The following is a 22,949-nucleotide window of genomic DNA, read 5'->3' on the forward strand; positions in this document are numbered from 1 at the left end:
CAGACGTATGAGGATGGATTTCAACATGGAAATGGTGAACTTCCCGCTCTCTGCTTTTCGATCTGTCAAAGGGGTCAATTGACTTGTTGACTTTCCATGGCTGCTGTTTTGCACCAATGGCCAAAGCCATTAGTAAGCAGCTCAAAAGAAAAACGGTTTCTTTGTTATGCCAACTGCAAGTCCCGAGACAGCCGTGGCACCCGGAGCCAGCCTCCCAATTCAGCCTCCACATCCCATGATTGGCCTATTGCTAATGCAGCACCCCTGCACACAATATACTTCTAGCAATCCTGTAAGCATTTTAATTTTATAGGACATTCCCCCTCCCCCCCAGACATATAAAAGCATTGACCGTATTCCGAGTAAGGAATAAGACCGTAAGGCTGTTTGTAGTACAGCGATATCGTAAAATTGGAAGGGCTTGGCCATTTTAGGATTAAAACAAAATATAAAAATCAGTGAGCAATGGGGACTAATCACTAACCTAGAGAGCGGAAAAGTGACATTTTATATAGTGTGGTGAAGACATCTTGAAAAAAGAAATGACCCGAGGAGCTTCACCTCAATGCCAGGTATGTTTTGTGAAGGCTGGAGGAGCACAGCGATTAAAGTCACTGACACTGAAATGAATGACACTGACTTTGAAGCAGGGGATCCTGGTTCAAGCCCCGTGTCCGCTCCTTGTGACTTGGGGGCAAATAAATTCTATCTCCCTGTGACAAAGGTACTCAAACATTTTGTTACAGAAAGAAAAGCAACAGCTGACTGAAACCATGGAAAATGCGGACGACCAGGAGAAGGAAACATTGCAGGTCAAGAGAAAGCTGGAAAATGAGCTTGAAGACACCAAGGTGACCATGGCAGCAGAACTGCAGCCCCTAGAGTTCTCTTAATATCACTGTGAACCAATGTCCGTACTCTATATAAAATGGGTTGTATAGCGGTGATCACATTTTTTTTTTACAATTCCGTTGTAATTAGATTGCTCTCATGGTAACTTGAAATGTAGGAGGCATTTAACTTCTATACGTTAACCCCCATGTGCTATTTTGTGAGCATCACCTTCTGCAGGTAAAGTGCTATCTCATTCTGATTGGTCATCTCTCATGGAGAGGATATGTAGAATTATAATGCTATTAAGTGGGCGTTGGCCGAGTAGGTCAAGAGTGGAGGAACAGCTGATTTTGACAACTAGTCAGCTTTTCAGGATTTCACATTTAAGAATGCTTACGTGAAATAAATAAAGCTGCCGTGGTATAGGCTCATTGTATGGAAGGACGAGCACTTATAAATGGACACAATTTAGCATTCTACGTTTTGAATGACATTCTTCTTTGGGTATGTTCTATTTCGGGAGTTGAGATCTATTGTATGACAATGTATTGGTGTATTACAGAGAATTCTTCATAGAATAACTCATGAGCACCACCAGTTGGCTGAGCGATTAAAGGACGAAGCTAACCAGAAAGAACAATTAAGAAATCTGAAGAATGAAATGGAAAATGAACGATGGCAGCTGGACAAGACCATTGACAAGTTACAAAAAGAGGCAAGTCTGAGTCACTCTCTAGAAGTACAGTAAACTCCTTACATGAAATGATTTTTGTGGTTTTGTATTTTCCCATTCCTTTTTGTATCCTAAGAAATCAAAATCAATATTTTGGTGGCCTAGTCATGTCCACCATAGTAAATATGGGCCATGATACATTCCTGAACATAAATGAGTAGGCGGTGACATTCCACAAGGCACCTTCCATAATTGGGGCTCACCCCGGCCCATGCACCTGAATGTGTGGAATAGCACAGGTTTGTAAGTATGGTACCATATGTCTGCCCCTATAACTTTAGAATCGCTGCAGCTATCTTTACTACGAGCTCCTAATAAAACGGAATCAGACATCTGGCGGAGAGGTGGCCCTGCGACAAGGTGAGTGGCGGCTAAACATCGGCAAATGTCCGAGACCAAACGGCCTAGACTGCTGCTAAAAGTCATATAGATTTGTGTTCCTCGTGACTTTTGTTACTGTACTGATAAGAATGAGAGTTTCAGGCCTAGACTACTGAAAAACTAATATATTACTAAATACTATTAAGAATGGCAGAAGAAAGGGTGTGCAGTGCATTCTCTTTACCTGGTAACATCTCTGTTATACGACATCAATTCATTTTAAGATTATTTTATTTTGAAATGTAATTATTATTTTTTTTATATTTCATTTTCCGTTTGTCTGTAGCGCTGCAGATATATCCGCTCGTGTAAATGTGTGCATGCAAATAACATATCCGCTATTTCCTTTCACAGGTAATTTCACTAAAGTGGAGAAATAAAATATTAACCTCTTTCTGCAAATAGTTTTCATTGTTCACTTCTTCATAAACAATGTTATTAGGAATTGGGCTTCAAAAAGGCATTAATTGTGAATATTCCCAACGGCTTCTGTAGTTCTCTTTTTGTTAAATGTTCATGAAGAGTTTTTTTCTCTTGATTACTCATTAACAATTTCAATCTCTCCAAATGACTGAGAATGAATTGACCAGAACACTATATGCTGCGTTCTTCAGTTTCTATGAAACGGCTGCAACAAATGCAGCTTTTCTAATAAAATACTTGCACATGGAAGCAATCTGCATATCTCATGCTTGTGTAAAGTGCCTACTGTTTCCAACAACACAGCACATGCCTCATTAATCCCTTCTCGGACATTAAGGGCCATTTTTGCTAAGCGGTGCTATTTTAGAAAACCTTGTTTGTCATCAGAAGACAACTTAAAGCATGTTCACTTGAATGGGTCATATGCCAGAAGGTGCTATGGAATAGCACCAGGGGCCAATGTCTCTTGTGTGCAAGCAGAGAGGACTCTCCTATAACATTAACTAATGCTTCAATGCTCCTCTGTGATTATTTCAGGGAAACTCACTACTGATGTATCCTATCGCCAGTAGTTACATACAGTATGCCGTGATTCATTAAACCAAAGCCCTGTAATTACAGATCTAGTTCCAATTGTCCTACAGAAGTAGGTCACACGGGCAGAGTGGTGAAACCTGAACTACATAACCAATGGGGGTTTTTTTCCCCTTCCAGGCTGACACAAGCTGGGAATAACCTTGTGCTGTCAGTGTTGCATAACTATTCTCATGTAGCTTGTAGCATAACACCAGGGCAAACTGGTGTGTGCAGTGACAGCCCTAAGACACGTTGGGCTGCAAAACCTGAGTGGGATGTGCTGTGAAATGTGCTCAGGAATAATACAAATGAAATCAAGTTTAGCCTGTTGCACATTAGGCACGAGAGGAGTATGGCCCAACGCCTCTTCTTTTGACATTAATTGTTTAAGGACTTGTGTTCCAAGTCACTTGCATCACAGGTGCGCCTAACGGCTCCTATAGTATATAGTCTTTTTCAAGGTCATTAGTGATCTAATCAATTAAACCATTACTGGAGTCCGAGTAGTGCGCTTTTTTGTTTGAGCCCACAAATATGTTTTCTAAAAGGTCTGAAACCCTTGGAATTGCATTTTGGGGGATACGAGAACTAACTGTACATTTACATTTTTAAAGAAGTCCATAAACAAAGGCTTATTTTATTTGAGGTATTTCCCAGAAAATTACTGTTGCACAGCGATTCTGCTTTTCTTCATATACGTATGCACCCCTAAAAAAAAGCCCCCTAAAAAGCTCCTAATAATTTCACACACACAGACCCATGCCAATTATTTACTTTATTTCATATAGCGCCTTTCTCCCAATGGGACTCAAAAGCGCGTCACGATTACAGCGCAGTGCACAGCACACAGGAATTCTTACAGACACAGTCCCTGCCCAGATGAGCTTACTATCTATGGTTTTGGTGCCTGACGCACAGGGAGATAAAGTGACTTTCCCAAGGTCACAAGGAGCCGACACCAGGAATTGGTTCCCCTGAGTTCCCAGTGTCCAGAGTCGGCGTCTTTACTCACTGAGCCACTTCTCCCTCTGCCTTCTATTTTCATAGCCCGTATTAGTTTCTGTATTGCCTCCCTTCTTTTCATATATGGTGAGAAATGGGCTAACTCACAGATACCAACCTCTATTTCATGTACTTGATAATACATTATTAACTGTGTGTTAAACCTATTCTCACAATATTATGGGGCTCATTCTATTTATGGCAAAGTGTTTAGGCTGTTACTGAAAATTCCCATCATTTAATATGGACCCCTTGAGGGGCACATGCATCGAGTGGCAGCATGGGTTATCGCACCCATTTCTGTGTTGGCTCCCAGTGACTTGAATGGAAGTTAATGCTGGAACCGGTGCGATAACCCGTACCAGCAATGATGCATGTGCCCCCTAGTGTTTTTAAAGGGATGAAACGCAGTATGGGTGACTACAGATCAGCAGCTGTGATTATATGTCCACATCCACGTTGCTGGTTTTGGACACTGGTCATGCTCCGTAATAGTTTATATTTATAAATAAAGACATACAATATTTCATTCTTTGTTCAAACATGACACTGTTTATGTTACAAAAAAAAAATGGAGTTCAATTCTATTCCGGATAATCAAATACAGCACTTCAAAGCGATTTTTATCTCTATTTTTTTTTATCAGGTTACAGACAATGTTGAATTTTCCCGGACTTCCACCGTGGAACTGCAGAAACAGTTTGATGACTACAAAGAAAAGTATCGCAGGGAAGTCACTGATCTGCAAAGGCAGTTAAAAGATAAAAACCTGGAAGTGGAAAAGTTCTACCAGGCATCCACAAAACTGAAAGATGAGGTAAGGGCTTTGGCAGCTGAGCACCTCCGCACTTGGGACAATAGGTCATGCGTCATCAGGAAAGGGCGATCACATGGCTAGTGCGCCATTCCTGATCATGGTTCCAGCTTCTATTGCTCAGAAGATTCTCTACTTACAACTGCAGCAAACTTCTATAGGGAGGAGCGCAGTATTATGTACAGTTTCTCAGTATATTGATGTACCTCTTAAATCCGCTACTTGATATGAACAAAATATTACTTTCATTGTTTCATGGCTGGCCCATGTAGCTAGTCACTCAAAGGCTTTAAATTAAATGCATTATATTTTAAACAAGATTTGTAGGTTTAAGTGATGAGGAAACCTATGGCATTTTATATTCACAAAGCATAGCACCTGTGTAGGAAATAAGAACCCGGTATTCAAAGCTGCTATAAAATAAGCAAAAGTCATGTTGAAGATCGGGTTGGATAATTGTACCTATTTCGTGTGGCTTTATGCTCTACTCGTAGCCATTTGGGACTATATACGGGAAATATTTTTTTGACTGTACATCAGCAAGGAAGTTCTACAATAAACAAATTCCAATGTCTGTATGTCTTAAGAGAAAACCTAACCACAAGTATTTAACATATAAACCGATATGCATCTTTTAAAATCTATCTTTGTACCATAATATGTATTGTTTGGTTTCTGGAGGATGCTTTTGAAACATGTTCCCTCTTTAACCTGTTTAGCCTGTTTAACCAGTGTTTGGGGCTAAAGGTATTGCTGTCAGATATAAGCTTTCATACAGACATAATACCAGCTTGTGGTTTATTTGTTTGCTGATGGAATGGCTCCATGAACTGAATAGACATTCCAATATCTGTATGTTTTTAGGGTAAGATCTAATTATTCTAATAAAATGTCATTTATGTTAAACCAGACCCCCAACTATCATTCATATTGACCTTCACAGTTACTGTGATATTATCGTTTATTTGGGAAGCACCAACATATTCCACAGCGCTGTACAATGGGGTATAGAATTATGTATTACATGAACCGTTACATACACGTGAGGACAAACACACAGATACAGAGAGGTAATGAGGGCCCTGCTCGTGAGAGCTTACATTCCAGAGGGAATGAAGGACAATGTTGAAACAAGAATGTAAAGTGGCTGCTCATTGCAGGATAAGGTGAGGCTCAGGTTAGAGGATGGCCCAGTCTGACAGCGGATTCCTGTAAGGTTTGGGAGGGGGGCAAGCCATTATGATAGCTTGAAGCCATTTAGTTGAATGTTTTTTAATGGCTGGCAATGAGTATCATACAGTATTTAGTTAATAACCCCCATAAAGAGGTAGCTACAAGAGGAGAAGAGGGTTAAATAAATCCCGAACAAGGGGAAAAGAAGGGGTTATGAGGTGTGTGGAAACCTTGTGTGACCTAAAATATTTTAGATAAGGGGCCCCTAACCTCAGTTTCAGGGCTGAGTGTATACTGCACTAAATATTGGCATTATCATACAAGTCAACTATTTTAATTGTAGTTTTCAACTAAATATTAAAGGGGGAATGTCACCTTGTATCAACCTACCTAGGGACTCGGACATACTTTTTAAACCAGGGCTCTGTAACTATTTTTTAAAGGGGCAAAAACAAAAATTGGGATTAGAAAGACTACACATGTATTGTCATTTACTTTTTGATACATTGAAAGACTTTAAAAAAAAATTATATTATATTGCAAACATTTCTAACCTCTGTCCCATATACATGGTCATTACCTTTTACTTACAAGTGAGTTTCAGTTTGAGAAATTGCACTGGTATGAAAATAAGAAAGCAGTATGAAATTAGCAGGAAGTCCCCAGTTGAAGACCTCTGATCATTCCAATTTGTGACACAGAGACATATTTAGCATCATTTTTGAATTGTTCTATGGGGTTTCTATGAGTTTCTTTAAGATGGAATGGAGTGTAGTTTTGCAAACCTGGGATGACCAGGAAAATATATTTTCAATTCTAATTTCTAAGCTTCACGTACTTTTAGATAGAAGTATATTTAACTGTGGAGAGTGGACTTTTTTTTTAATACAGTGTTAACTAATCTTTATCTTTCTTTTAACTCCAATGAGTCCTTGTCATTTTAGGTTCGACATTTGGAGGAGAATTTGCAAGACCACCAGGGAGCCAATGATGAGGCATTAACTAAAAACCACCTTCTTCAGCAGACCATTAAAGACCTTCAGTATGAACTGGACACTAAAACTCATATGAAGGATGATCGGGTTAGACAAATAAAATTGATGGAGGTATAACCATGAATCTCATTATTTGTTTTTGCTAATGGCAATGCAGTCATGGGTGTGAAACAATGTATTAACTGTAAGTCTTTACATTTAGCTCTTTTTTTTACTTCAGTTATGAGTTTATATTTACGTATACTAAATATCAGCAGCTAAAGAATATAGGCATGTACCGTCTCCCAAATATTCCAGAAATAAAGAAGCAAAATGTGTCCTCAATATTGGTTCTTGGCTGATGGTTCACTCAATTTTTTTTATCCCTGAAACTTTTTTCAACACATCAGATTTTTTTTACATTAGTTTGTAAACTGCGGGTCCGGCCCCATTGAGAGGCAGCTCTTGTCCCCGCAGCGCCCACCATAGCGAGTGCTGCAGTAGCCAGTGGGGACCAAGCCTTATGCTGGTTTAGCGCTTCGGTGTCACGCGGACCAATAGGATGATGTTGCGACTTCCTATTGGTTCCCGCGCCACTGGACATTTAACCCTTCATATTCTTCCCCACGCCAGGGATGTAACCGGCAGCATCTCCGGAGGACAGCATCTCTGGAAGCAGGGGGTCCCCGGAGCTGAAATGAACGCGGTTCAGCTCGAGACCCCCTGCTCACACCTTTAATATGCTCACTTGCAGATCAGACGGATGCTACATTTACTCCAATCTGTTCCTTGAAGTCCTTTGGGGTTTGTCATTCTTTACAGCAACATTCGCCAGCAAATCAATCCTCATTGTAACAACACGTTTTGGTAATGTTCCTGGCCATTCCTCTTTGGTTTGGTACGCTGGACTTTTAAAATATAAAAAGGGTGTGTTTATTTTAGGACAAGATGTCCCAGCTCGAAATTGAGCTTGATGAAGAGAAGAACAATTCAGATCTACTGTTGGAGAGGATAACGCGATGCCGGGAACAGGTATGTCTGTCTGAGTTGGTCACATTGGTTCGTTTTAAGCACAGGAATACATGTTAGAGAGGCGGACATATTGTATAGCCCCAGAGAGTAAACAAAGGGGGGCAAACAGCAGGTACATTAAGCACATAATTAAAAGTGGTCTAGAAGATGTCTTAAATCCATATTTTACTACAATGTAACTGATTTGTATACAAATAAAAATACTTTTTATTTTTTAGTAAACGGGTGCAGGAAAAATAAAACCATAGTACAGGGTTAGATGTATATTTTCTGGAGGTGGCCGGGGGAGGGGGGGGAGTATGAAGAGTCACTTAATCTTCCAGTTGCTGTATCCAATATCGCTGTGTATATAGAAAAAACGAAGACCACATATAGGGTTTTTGTGGGTTCCCGGTTACGGAGTTGCTGAAGCTTTAACCTTATTATGTTCACAAATGTATGCAGAATTGCAATTTCATATCATTTCCCTTGTTGCAAAAACTTTAAGGATTTACCGTATGTTGAGAGGCGTTTTGGAAAATACAGTATATTTAGTGTGAAACTATTACAGATTAAATGTAGGCCACAGCGTCTCCCTTAATGTAGTCATTTACAAAGATTTGTAATGCCCAACGATAGGGAATATGTTGGAAATCCCACCCAACTAGGAGAAATATAATTGTGTGGTATTCTTTGTAGATTAAGTACGGTATTCAGTGTCTGTGTACCTAGCAATATCCTGTTATGGTTTTACTAATCTCTATATTAAATTACAGTTCAGAGCATAACTTAATTATAATGAATTTGGCATCTTCCTGAAAAACACAACACAGCTGGTTTACACACCGATTATATAGATAGCAGAGAGAGTATTTCTACGTCCAAAGCGTTCTGTTTTTCTCTTGAGTATTCTATGCATTTGAGTCACTAAATAGGCCTTCTAACAGCTTTATAATTGCAAACAAAAATCATGGAAGGCACTTGTAACATTTGCAACTCCAAATTGTGGTATTGTGCCTTCAAATGCACCCAAGAGTATAGCACATTCACTATTTGTATCATTCCAACGACTCCAATTCTGTCTGATTCAAATGCTACAAATAAAGTCTATAAAATTGTTAATTAAGTACACTTTGCACCGTCTATAGTAACTTTTTTTTATAGCTGGGAGGAAACCGCATAAGGTATATTTAGTGCTATGCGGTGTGAATCTATAACACATCCCAGAAACCAAAATCTTTGGTGCAATAAGAATTGTATCTGTACCTTTTCCTCTCAGAATGGCACGATCGGAAATGATCTTGCTTACACTGGCAAGTATGAGAACGGTTTTAGTATGATCTAATGTGCGGTATGTGTCGGGGGTGCGGCGGTAGCCAGGGTCCCGCGCTCTTCCCCAAGGTGTTAAAATGAAATGTCGGGGGATCGCGCGAGGCCTCTGCAAATTTGGTGCCGCGGGGACACGTGACGTCGCATGACCCCGGTGCGTCATTTGACGCCGGAGACCTGGTAACGAGGGGGGGCGGGAGCAAGGGGGCAGTGCAGATAGGGGGGCGCAGGGGGGAAAGGTTGGGCACCCCTGCGGTATGTCACCGAATAGCTGGAACATATAGACTGTTGGGGGTTGGGGGAAATAAATCCGGCTACAACATTTTCAGCTTACTGATTACAAATATAAGAACTTTTCTTTACAAATAAAATATTTTAGAGGGCCCGGAGGAACGCTCAGTCAAACGCTTTCTTTACGAGCAAAATACAATAAAAAAAAAACTTGATCATTTTGTAGGTTGCAAATGTAAAGTGATAGCTTAAAAAACTAATAGGATTTATGCTTGTTGTAATTTCAGTTTCCTGTGCTTCGGGGTGTATGACTGTGCGTACAGTATGTGTACTGCGAGCGAACCTGGTTAAAACTCAATTGTCAGCTCTTGTGAACTTGTTAGTCCTTTTTATGCACAGTGATGGGTAATATACACTAGCAAATGTATCCCGAAAACATGTACACACACTTATAGGGGGTAGGACCAGGGGTGTCATGTAATCAGGTGTATGTATAGTGCAGTGATTCACAACAGGGGTTTTGCGAAGGTGTCCCCAAGCGGTTGCCCTCCCCCCCCCCCCCCTCATATTTTCGGCAGTGTAGATGGTCCCTGAGCACGTGTGGGAATTGCGCTCTTAGGCCTCAAACTGCACCTTGGCGCAGGTGGCATGCAGTGGCTATCAATTACAGCAGAAATAAACGGTGGGGCATGACTTTGGAAGATCTTGCAGTATCTGCTGCTGCTGCCTGCAGCTCGGGAGGTTCAGTCTGAGGCCTTATTAAGCGTGTGTTCCCCCCACACGCTCAGCACACTATAGTACCTGGTATAGGGCAACCAGTTTTGTTAGCAATACTCTGAGTAGGCAATAAGATTTGGGATAAGATAAGGTTGGGAGCGCAAACTTTTGCTCCTGTGGCCCCCCTGCCTTGTGTCTCCGCGTGCTCGCGCCCCCTTTTGCTAAGTGCGGCGCAGCATCATTTGATGCTATGTTGCTATGGTAACGCGCATGTGACGTCACGCCGCATGGTCCCCCCTCTGCCGGTAAACCTATGTCCCAGTCGACGCCATAAGTTGAGCCCGCCCAGAAGTTGGGCGCAGAACTTGCGCATCTGCCTGCTTGGCCCCAGATTCCCGCAGACACGTGATAGGGGTTATTGCTCCCCATCCCGGGTTTAGCAAGGAGGGGGAAGACTTAGAGAGGAGGGGGTTGAGTTCGACAGAGGGAAGAGGAAAGCATGTGAGAGGGGGGTGGGCGCTTTAAAAAAAAAAAAAGTTACGCCACTGTATTCGGGGTTTGTTGCCTGTAATTATGTGCTCTGACTATGAAAGAAGTTACTTTGTGAGGATCGGTAATAAAGAAAATAATATACACACCTACATGTGGGAATAGGTAGAGATGTAAAGAACCAGAACAGAAGCTAGTAACTGCTTGGCAGCGTAAACCTGTAATGCTCTATATAAAAATTACAAAAAAAGCTGAACAGTTTGTTGGCTTTATATAAATGTGTAAGATGTGTGCAGTGACTCTCTCCTTTCTCTTTGATGTTGCACTTTATAAATATCCGCATGTCATTGAATGCCACTTATTTAATGGTTGTATTCATTGGTTGATATGTATACAGGACAAGTTACAGCAGGGAGTCTCAACTCCAGTACTCAAGACTCCCACCCCAAACAGGTCAGGTTTTCAAGATATCTCGACTTCAGCACTGGTCATACATTTTATATCCTTAATTAACCCCTTTGATTTCTGAAGGGACTCCAATTTGAAACTCTACTGACATTGACAAAGGGGTTAATTAGAAACTATCCTTGGAGTGAATTTTTTTTTTTAAATAAACTAGAACCTGCTGACTGCAATGTTCTTTCCAGCAACCGTGGGAGAAAGGACAGTTTCTATGGATACCACGTAAATATAAAAGGATAACGTTACAGTGGCTTTGCTAGGGAGTTTTTCTTCTTCTTCTGCACAGCATTCCCGGTGGGTTTCCCAACACCTGTTCCTCTCCGGGCACCCAGGTGCATGAAACGAGTAAATGAAAACGCACAAACGAAGGCCCTTTGCCATGAATGAAGTTTGGTCGTCTTCCCTTAACCAGAGGCTCTTTGGCGTCGGCTGTCTGGAGAGAGTGAATATATACCCATTACTGCCGCTGCTCCCCCTCCTCGCTCCTCAGTGTGCGCTTATATTAAACTCGGTGGTGCTGAGAACTGTAGGATCACCAACTGGTTTAAAAAGACCTGAACTGATCGTTCCAAGCGTTCTGATATTAATAATTGAAAAGAAATGAAATGGTGTGGTTTCATTAACGAGAGGAGGCGAACCAGCTGTTTTTAATTCTGGGTCTAGCACAAACACGCGTTTTGTTTATTAAATCCACGACGGTTCTCTAAGGGGTATTATGCCTCATTGAAAATACTTTGTTTTCAGTGTTCACCAAGCCCAGCTGTGATAACTTCTGTTGAACGCTACAGTATTTGTCGTTCCTCTGTGGGTAAAAAATAATGCATTCAAAACACGAACCGCTCAGCTGCCAGAGAAATCTGCAACACATTGTGCAGTAATACATTGCTGGCTCTCATTGGCATGGGAGTTAAAATTACTTTATAACAAACGTGCAAAGCAATACAATCCATAACATATTAATTTCTTCTTTTTTTCTCTGTGTGAAATATCCCCTCGTCTTTTTGGGGGAGTGTATAGCTGGTCAGCCCTTTTCTCTTAGAAGTGTGTTAAATGTCTGTCATTTTCACTGAGCGGAAATAATAATTTAGCAGTTTAAAAATACGTCATTGTTTCTAAGATTTAGAACAGTGGCTTCATTTGCGGTGTACATCCCAAAATATTTTGGGGAAGGACAGCAGCTCAGTTTGGGCAGTTGTTTTGGAGCGAGTTGATAACTATATACAGTGTGACAAACACACGTTTCTGGCCGATTATTTTGGGATTCCGTTAAATTCTAAAATGCAGAAATGAACTGAACTATCAAACATGGTAATTTTTTGTGTAATAAGAAAAACATATGTTGGGGAAAACAAAGTCGGTGGGAAAGAAACTCTGAATGTGTGGCCGGCACAAGACCGACTGAAAAAACACAAAGCAACAGAGTTTCCCAAGCGAGATTCCAAGTAGGACTCTTGCTCACAGATTCCGTAGTGCAGTATCTCCCATTAATTAGAGAGCAGTGGAGAGTGCAATGTTTCAGGTTCCATACAGGCAGTCCTCGGTTATCCAACGGAATCCGTTCTGGAAGTAGTGTTGGATGGTGAAACCGTTGTAAATTGAGTCCCATGTTAATCAGTGGCGGTGAGCGTTGGATAACGCATTCCAGCGTCGAAAAATGGCCCATAGGGTTGCATTGTAAAGCGTTGGATATGCCATTCGTTGTAAAGTGAAACGTTGGATAGCGAGGACTACCGGTACTGGCCTTTCTTCATGTGATCTGAAACGATGTATTCTTCTCTGCTTGCTAATAAATGGAAGAGATTACTTTTGTATTTTGTTTGCTGTGAAGGGGTATATTTAGTTATAACCAGTGATGTACTATAAAAAACAATAATGTGGTAAATGTGGAATTTAGTTATAAAATTTTATGTATTTACAAACCGCATTTGTTTCAATTTACAAACGTTGTCCACTTCCTTTTCCTTCCTTCCTAATTCCACTTCCTTTTCCTTTCTTCCTAATTCTACTTCCTTTTCCAGAGAGAGGGATTTCTGTGCATTTTCTATTTTTCAATCATAATGCGTTAGATCTGTTTAAAACACAGTTCAGAGCGCTTTGCCACAATATTTAATCTTTCATAAATATACAGAAGATCTTTTATAACTAGTGCACAGCATCACTACTTTTCTAAGCCAATTCAACTGCGGATTATAACTAAATACACTTTTCTGTTTGTTCTGGGTAGAAATCACTCTGCAACCAAAGTGGTTGTATTTTGGCTTGCTACAGTTGCCAAAAATATTATGGTACTAGTCAAAAGAGCATTACATTACAAATCCATTACATATCAGGAGGCGAGCAGTATTGAGCACATTTGCCTCACTACTGTGGTTTAATTGTTGTGTTCCTTTCAAAACAAGGGCTATCAGATTTCCACTAATATAAATGGTATCTAGGAATTCAATTTGTTGAACTCCTGTTGTCTCTAAAGATTAAACCCCCTACAAAGGGGAGAAATATATTCCCACAATCCTTTTTATTACTGCAAAAAGGACGAAGTCGTATGAAAAAGTGTAATGTAGAGTGATTGCACCTGAAGTCTGTTCTGTACATTGCAATTAAAAGACTATGAAGAGCCCCTTCCTTTTAGCTAGAAATAAGCGTATGTGAGCATTCATAGTCCAGTGTGATTAATGTGACCTCATTGCTCTGGAATGTGAGGGCACTTTTTTTTACAAGAGGCTAGAGCAACATACGTGATTCTGAATGCATTGTTACGGTAGTTTGTACTCATAAAATGTAGAAGTTCTTTTTTTAGATGACCTCTGGGGCATGTGATTAGCACAAAAAATGGATAATACGGTAGGAATTTGATAATGTGCACAGTGACATTTTGTCCTTTGATGTATAAAGAAGTAGATCTGTGAATTAACTTTAGTGCAGAGTAAATGAGTATTTCAGTATTAGGCGATACCATTTTTGTTTGAACTCACAATTGTTATTATGAGACAAGCTTTCGAGAGTTCTCCTCTTCCTCGGGTCAGCGATACTGATTTACAAGGATTCCATGAGGTTTTTTTCCCCCGTCTACATCTGTGCTAACCTTATGGGATCCTTGTAAATCAGTATCGCTGACCTGAGGAAGAGAGGAGAACTCTCGATAGCTTGTCTCATAATAACAATTGTTAGTTCAAACACAAAAGGTATCACCTAATACTGAAATACTCATTTACTCTGCACTATCGCAACTGAACTAACGCAGCCTTTTTACAACTTCATTCATGGATTAACTTCATAATGGCACTTATTATCATGGGCACATGGATCATGTATCCTCATTATGTTAAGAGGTTTTGTCATCTACGCTCTTCAGTCATTTCTGTAAATTCTTTCCTGGCTATGAAGAACTAAATACTAAAGTGTTCAAATGGGCAAACAGAATGTAGCCTAGTTCATTGAATATTTTCGGAGATGGGGAACTGTAACTTATTGCTTTGTAATAATGGGTTCCCTTGCTGTGATGGGTTAAGAAGAATAAGAACATAATCTAAATGTGTATTCTCCATGTCAGATTGAACAAACGCGGGGGGAATTGCTGCAGGAAAGAGCAGCCAAGCAAGATCTGGAGTGCGATAAAATGTCACTGGAAAGACAGGTAATTTATTTACCCTTTCATTTAATGTATACTGTACATGGTTACTGCAATCAACGGCCACATTATGTAGTGCGTTAACCCACGGTAAGTATCCTGATCAGTCGCACGGCTCTGGAACTAGTATGAAGATGTTATGGTGTTATGTTACTTTGTATATAAAGTCAATATAAACGTACAGATATAACAAGGAATGTAATAGGCGGTAAATGCAGACAGTATAGAAAAAGACTTGAGTAACACAGCGTGGGAGGTTGAAATGCTAAGCGTGGTTTGTCTGCAATAGAAGACCTAGCTTTGGGAGCACATAGATTAAACAATGTATGTATTTATAGGATATTGTTGGAACATTTCACAGTGTCTGAATAGGGTACATTCCTTTTATATAACATTTACAGCTGGATCTTGTTTAATTGTCTTGAATCTCTTGCTCTTTTTCTAGAACAAAGATCTGAAGAGCAGAATAGCTCATCTTGAAAATTCACACAGATCTAATAAAGATGGGCTTGTCAATCAAATGGAAGTAAGAATAGGAGAGCTGGAAGAGCGCCTGGAGAATGAAGAAAGGTGGAGCATTATTTATATAGAATGTGTATTTTACACGTACAGTACAGAGATGTATTGGAGAAAGAAGTCAGAACAGGTTTTCTGATTTCTCAATGGAAGCTTATAGTTCAGAACATACATAGTAGTGTTACCTACTGCTGTTGACCTCTAGTCGCAGTGGAGAATTCCTCCTCCTGGTATTAAGGGACTGAGCCAGAAGGGAAACCATGGAGCAGGAAAGGAGGTAAGCAGCTAATAAGAGGGCCCCAGCAATGTGGAAAGCTGTAAAATGCCTAAAAGATCACTAGTGCTCTCAATTGGAATGCAGCCACCAGTAGCCCAATGCAGTGGCTCACAACTCCCATCCTGAAGCCCCTCACCCCCCCCAAAAGGCCAGGGTTTCAGGATATATGAGCTTCAGCACAGGCAGCTTAATCAGCGTCTGCTTCGATAGAGCCTCTGATTGAGCCACCTGTGCTGAAGCTGAGATATCCTGAAAACCTAACCTGTTGGGGGAGGGTGGGATAGTGGGGCTTGAGGACTGGAATTGAGCACCCCATGCCTAATGAAACCCTGCCCTTGAGTGGTACTATTATCCTATTCTGCTTCCCTTTGTCTCTCTTCCCAATGGTTTCCCAAGGGCCTTCTAAAGTTGTCAGGCAGAGAATCGTAGCTCATTTTGTTTTCCATTTGAATCTCTGTTACCCAAGTTGGAGTGCTGACATTAATTAGCCTTCTAGTGTTACTACTTATTTTGTCAGTAAACTCAGTTCCCAAGTAGAGGGCACTGTTGATTTAAGTTAACTGTGAGGGGGGTACTTCTATATTGTCCGATGCAGCTGATCTCCATTGACTTGAAAGCTATAATTGACTCAGGTGCTAAAATACCTGAATAATCCTCCTGCCTATTCTAATCCCCTTCTTTGACTAGGGTTCATTTTATTTCTGTCCTTCCTTTTATCTACTGTGTGCCATTTTTTTTTTATTCTTAGGAACTGATTAAGGGAACCTGTTCATTCCGTCTTACTATTGTAATAGACCTTCTGGATTCTGTGTAGAGAGACAATTGAACAATTACTTGCTGTAATAAAAATGACGGGGGATATTAAGGATTTTAATCAATCTGGTACTTCTGAGGTTAACGTTGGTAAGAAATTGTTAAAAATACAAGAAATTGAGTTTGACAGGTAAAACCCTTCCCGTGTCTGTGCAGAGCTACAAAGAGGGCTTAATTGGGGACGGGCCTGTCACTGATGGTTCAATAAAAGTGAAATGTTTGTGGTTTTAGAAGGCTGGGGAGAATAGCCAGATCCTGGGCTTTCAGCCTCAAAGAAATTATTACAGTCTTTAAATATCCCCTGTGCATCCCAGAGAGGGTTGACAAACAGGTCTCCACTTAGCCTCATTTTTAATAAAGTCCTTCAACTATCATGAGATGACATATATCCTGAATAATAACAGGTACGTATTTGTCACTGTTGTAATAAGACAAATCATACCACACTCCATGATTAAGGGGTGCCAAAGACAGATAATTGTCTCTCCTGCGAAAATAGACGTTAGACTGTCAATGATCTCGGTTATAGCTAGTGGCAAGAGAAAAGGTCACCAAAGATGCATGTGCGTTCTGGTACAAATAGACATTTGAATATTATATTCTAATTCGGGTTTCCAGTATTTAGTGTTTATTTCTCCCCCGTAATATTGGTGTATATTTTGAGAAGGGTTTTCATAAAAAAAAAAAAAGCAGTGATAACCATGAAAGAAAATTGACAGGCATTTAAATTTGGTGTTTATCGGTACACTTTTTTTTATTTTTAGTTTCTATTCTCCCACGTGATGCCTTCGTCCCCTACCTGTTGAGGGGATGCCACAAAAGGTGGAATTTAATAGAAAAGGGTGTTTAATTTTTGTTTTTTATTGGTTTTAACCAAAATTGCAAGGAGATCAGTCGGTGGTGTTTTTCTGTGCGAACCTAAATAAAACCCAATTCCTAATTCCAATATTATATAATATTAAAGGAATTGCACATTTGATCTGTATTCAGAGTAAAAAGAGCAGTGCAAACTGAAAAAAAAGCTGCCACAATTCTCTGTTCGACATTCAAATAATGTGCTTTCCCTCTTTCCCAGGGATCGGGCAAGTCTCCAACTCAACAACCGCCGGCTGGAGAGGAAGGTGAAGGAGTTAATGATGCAAGTTGATGATGAGCACCTCACGTTAACAGATCAAAAAGATCAGGTAGAGAAGACGTAAAGAATGCTGCTCTTATTCATCAATGCTTACAGCCTTTAACATTCTGATTGGGGACAAGGTTTGAGTCATTTTTCTTTTCTGCAAGTCTAGTTTTGCTTACTTCTTCACATTTGGCCTTTGGTAGTCTACGGTCTTTCGACCTTCAGTCATTTGCTAAACTCTTACCCTTCTAACAGCACAGCTGTGCTGGAAACTGCGTGATACGGCAGGTGTATGCTTACAGGGCTCCATGTTAAAATATATTTGAAGCAAAAGGTGACTGTGTGCTTATTTCCATGTCATTTCCCAGAATCCTTAGCTTCAGTGGAAACCCTGCATGCTAGGTGATCATCGGGAAAGGCAGGGCTGCAGACTTGTCTGAGACATGCTATTGTGCTCACAAGTGATATTTGTATTTGATGTACAGTACTTCTAACAGCAGAAACACCTGCAAGGCAATTTGCTGCAGATTCATACAGTACTAAAGTATAAAATGATTACTGTGAGCAACATATTCTTTCACCTATATTATTATAGTATCACCATTTTTAAAATCCATAAACTGAACATTTGTTTACAAATTATTGGTGTTTTGGCAATTAACTGAATCCTTCCAATGCTAAGAAGTGTGGAAAATAGCTGAAGCGCTCAAATGCAGGTATATCTCAAAATGATAATAAGCCAGACCACTGTACCAGGGTACTAACAATTGTTATAGTACCTATTGTGTCATATAAACTATAAATATAAAATCCTTGAAAAAGAACGCTGTGACGTTCGAAACGCGTTGGATGGGTCTTTTGTCACATTAAAGTGCCCTTTTAATCATTTTTTGTCCTGGGTTCTTCCTGCTCCGTTTGTGCTGGTGCGCTTTTTGGTCTCCCTTTTCCCTGCAATGCTAAGAAGTGCACTGTTGGTTCATGTAGTACTAAATGATGAAATAATTACTGCGAGCAACAAACGATTTCACTTTCCTGCAAACGTACTGTATAGACTTGAAATAATTTACGTTGTGGGATAGGAGTCTTCAACTATTCCCCTCTACAGAATAATGTGATGCAGTTTATGGAAGTGCTTTGTTTTTACTCTTACTGAAGGCTCTGGCTTTGATTACAAGTTTCTAAAATGTTAGTGCTGTGCAGGACACAAGGCGTTTTAAAGGGGCAATCTCTCATAGGACCCAAGTGAACATACTCCAGTGACATGTTAAAGGAATCTTGTCTGAGTAATTGACGACTTTTTTTTTTTAAACCCAAATCTGACACCTGTAAGCATTTTGACCTTATTTTGTAAAGTTACACTTGGGAGGGGGTTTGATTTTCCTTTGGTGGCTCTCTTTGGCGCGTTCAGCAAGTGCTTGTACAGCTACAGTAGATTCCCCCTCACCTCATCCTGATTGATTATCTGATAAGGACAGGGTGGGATAAGGAGAAATAAACCACTTATTTAACAAACACTTCCTCATGCAGAGGCTCCTAAGAAATTCAACTGTCTGACCGTGGAATAGAACATTTAGGTTTTTGTTTTTTTTCTATATCCACCGACGTGGCCAAAAAGGTAATTTTCGGACGAAATTCCCCATGGACTTGTGGAATTTAATCCGAAAAACGGCCCAATTGGCTTCAGCAGCTGTAGCATAAGCCCCATAATAATAATAATGGCATGTTCTTGTATAGCGCTGCTAGTTTCACGTAGCACTGTACAGGGACATTTTGCAGGCACAGTCACTGCCCCGTGGAGCTTACAATCTGTTTTTGGTGCCTGAGGCACAGGGAGATAAAGTGACTTGCCCAAGGCCACAAGGAGCCGACACCGGGCCGAACCAGATTCCCCTGCTTCAAACTCCGTGCCAGCCAGTGTCTTTACTCACTGAGCCACTCCCTTAGTAATACCTAGTGGAAAAACTCCTCTGTAGTTACCATCAGGCTATTAACCTATAAAAATGACATTACTGTCAGTTGTATAGTAAAGCCATGTTACACTTACAGGGATCTATGTCAACATATATTAAATAAAAGATCTATCAGCCACACCTTTTTGTATGAGAAGCGTGGGAACCTTGTTAAATAGTATGTTTGTCTTCTCTGACCTCTAGTTAAGTTTGCGTTTGAAATCGATGAAGCGTCAAGTTGAGGAAGCGGAAGAAGAAATAGACCGTTTGGAAAGCGCCAAAAAGAAGGTTCAGAGGGATTTGGAAGAGCAAATTGACATAAACGACCAGCTACAAGGCCAGCTGAATACTGCGAAGAAGGAGCTTAGGTACGTTTTAAATCTAACAAAATAATTGCCCGTAATATATTATGCTGCCTATTAACTTTAACACGGTTTCACAGCTTATTGGTCTTTGGAACTGTTGGAACATGTGAAAATAAATAGAGAACTTGTTTAGGGTGCGTGCATAACCTAAAACTGTACGTATGTTCTATTCTGTGTACCGTATAGGTCCCGTATGTCTATATGCACCCCCCCCCCCTCCAGGTCAGGTTTTCTGAGACTGAGCCTCTGATTGAAACACCTGTGCTGAAGCAGTGACTGATTGAGCCACCTCTGCTGAAGCTGGGATATCCTGAAAACCTGACCTGGTGGTGGGGAGGGGTGACAATGAGGACTGGGAGTTAAGCTCCCCTGCTATAGATAAAAGTGAAAAATTATTTCTATAAAGCAGGTGTCACCAGATATACTGATTACCAAAGCTACAACAGTAAACTGACAAAGAAAAAACTGCTCTCTAAAGCATGAACTTTGTGACACTATAGGCGGAAAAGGCACTTCAGCTCATTGATTTTTGCCTAATGTAATCAGCTTTTTTTGGTAATTTTGCAATTTTGTCTGCCACTTTTAGAGAAAATAAATAAACAAGTAAAGATATATAAAGAAGGCTGAAAGTCGCGTATGAATTACAGAATGATAAAACATTGTGTTTGTTTACCTGTAGGTGAAAGTTGCATTCCAAATCCCCGCTCCCCCCATCTTCCTTTTATTCCCACATGTGAGACGCAGGGGTTGCCTAGAGCGCTTGCTGACCGCATGCGTGATCAGCACTTGCCGGCTGCTCATGCCGACTGCACATGCACAATCAGAGATATTGCCAATCACGCATGCGCATTAGCAGCCGGAAAGTACTGGTCGCGCAGTTGGCAAGTTCCGATCGCATATGTGCACGAGCAGCAAGTGTCAATCGGGCATGTGCAGTCGGTAACCATTTTTCACGCATGCGCAGTCGGCGCTCATCAGGGGGATCCAGAAACCGCACCCGAAAAAGTCGGGAGAGAGCCCTAAAAACCGGGACACTTTCAGCTATACCAGAACACCTTGTCACCCTAACATGTTGTCTGTATGCAGACCAGGGAGACAGAAAAACACTTCCCTTTCCTGTCTCTCTTAAACCCTTGCTACATTGAGCTGGGCTCATTAATAGTTCTGCCATCCTCCAGGAAGGGATTAACCATTACCTGTCCAACAGCTCTGGCTGTTACAGACCCTATAAGCCTTTCCAGCTGTTATACAACACCTGTAGAATATATTCTCAGTGTCCTCTTTAACTACAACCCTTGAAACCAGATCTTTACAAATCTCTCTCTTTTTTACATGGGCATTAATACATTTTCCATCAAAATATATTTCTATTTTTTTTTATAGCCGACGCAAGAGCTCCCCCAGCAAAATGCTGAATGACCTTGAGGATGACGATGATTTCAGCACTGATGGAGAGAGCCTTTACGAAGCCCCTTCTGTATATAAATATTCTAGAGACGATGGTCTAACAACCTAGAATGAATATATTTTTGGACAATAAAATATATTTTTATATATATATATATATATACCTGGAAACTTTTGATGTGCTTTTGAGCTGGATCCAACATGCTACAAGCAGACCACAGCAAGGCTGATAAATACATATTTTATTGCATAACGTTGGAAACAAACTGATTCTACAGTTTGCAGTCCTAAGAATTCTTGTATGTAAATATTATATTTGAAATAATACATGATATATACTTTGATTTTAAATTTGCCATACAAATTATCCTAGAAAACTGTTACAGATGACGAATCGGAAAAAAACCTATAGTTAATGCTATTTTTTTCTTTTCTTTACGCAGACCAGAGCTATTTAATAATTAAAATAGACAGATACCATGTTGGTGTAAATATTTGGTTATTGTGTCTCGATTCTTGCATTGCATTGTTGTAAAATCTGTTTCATGATCTCCTTTATCTTTCCATTATCAAATGAAATGTTATGTTTTTCTAATTAGTGTTGTTACCTCTATTAAAGGAACATTTTGCTGACGTGTTTTTTTTTTCTTTCAAAGTATATGTTTTCAGCAACGGCGTAAAGTCGTAATGTTTAATTTTAGAACTTCATTAAAATGGTTAAAACAATTCAAAGTCCTTAAAGCAGCAAAACATTCAAAATCCTTTTTTTTTTTTTTAAATTATTCAGTTCTGTAGTATTAGATAATACTGTCTGCTATTTTGTTTTTTAACTCCTAATACCATTTGTTATCATTATTTTTTTGAATGTACTGATCATCCTTTGGTTGTTACAGCAACCATCTACAAAGTCACATCCTCTGAACATGTTACCGAGAATCCTATACTATTTTCAGACCCTCCCGATTCCGAGTCCCAGCTAGCCAAATAAAAGATGTACAAAACGGAATTATGCCATTCATACGGCAAAGTAACAAACCAAGAGTGGCCAGATCCATTCTACTAGCACCCAGGGAAAGGGGAGGCCTAGCAACGCCAGATGTTAAAATATATTATTTAGTAGCTCAATTAAGACTAACTGGATATTGGTATTCAGAAACCAAAAAGTACAGGTGGGCAGATTTAGAAAGTATATGTAGTAACGCAGCAGGCTTTCCAGCTCTTTTATTGTCCGAGAAAGAGACCTCTCTGAAACCACAATTTAAAGTAGACACCACTAAATTCACGGGAAAGGGGAAGATTCGAAAATTTGAGGAGCTATGTCAGAAATATAAACGAAAGAAATATGGATTTATTCATATATATACAGTTCAAACACTTCATTAAACCCACCTCCCCTAGTGGAAAGTTCCCAGACCTCACGACATTCGAGAACTTCTGTAACAGAAAATATTTCTTAAATCTTCAAAACCACTTTGTATCACGAGTTGATTTCCTTCAACTGAGTCATTCGAACACAAATACGTGGGATAATGGGTTAGAGATCTATGGGTGGAAAAATCATACAAGGAGTGGGAGGATATTTGGGAAAATGCGTCTAAAACATCTATATGTACAACTACGAGGGAAAATATATACAAAATGATGTACAGATGGTACCTCACACCCAAACTATTGAAACAGATATACGCAGAGACCTCTGATCAGTGATGGAGAGGGTGCGGGATA

The 22,949-nt window shown here is 40.1% G+C and overlaps 1 protein-coding gene across 3 annotated transcripts in view; it reads left to right on the plus strand.

The window, feature by feature from the left end:
- The window catches only part of CGNL1 (cingulin like 1), an 84,072-nt gene extending 62,215 nt beyond the window's left edge, over positions 1-21,857 (plus strand). For all 3 annotated transcript variants that reach the window (XM_075575784.1, XM_075575786.1, XM_075575785.1), the window contains exons 10-19: positions 747-851; positions 1,397-1,549; positions 4,596-4,766; positions 6,881-7,042; positions 7,853-7,942; positions 14,700-14,783; positions 15,223-15,347; positions 17,459-17,567; positions 19,657-19,820; positions 21,201-21,857. In XM_075575784.1, coding sequence (XP_075431899.1) covers positions 747-851; positions 1,397-1,549; positions 4,596-4,766; positions 6,881-7,042; positions 7,853-7,942; positions 14,700-14,783; positions 15,223-15,347; positions 17,459-17,567; positions 19,657-19,820; positions 21,201-21,333 — 1,296 coding nt within the window. In that variant the 3' untranslated portion in view covers positions 21,334-21,857. The remainder of the gene's footprint in view (positions 1-746; positions 852-1,396; positions 1,550-4,595; positions 4,767-6,880; positions 7,043-7,852; positions 7,943-14,699; positions 14,784-15,222; positions 15,348-17,458; positions 17,568-19,656; positions 19,821-21,200) is intronic.
- Positions 21,858-22,949: the final 1,092 nt, after the last annotated feature.

The sequence above is a fragment of the Ascaphus truei genome, chromosome 18 (genome assembly GCF_040206685.1).
Source record: "Ascaphus truei isolate aAscTru1 chromosome 18, aAscTru1.hap1, whole genome shotgun sequence".
NCBI lineage: Eukaryota > Metazoa > Chordata > Amphibia > Anura > Ascaphidae > Ascaphus > Ascaphus truei.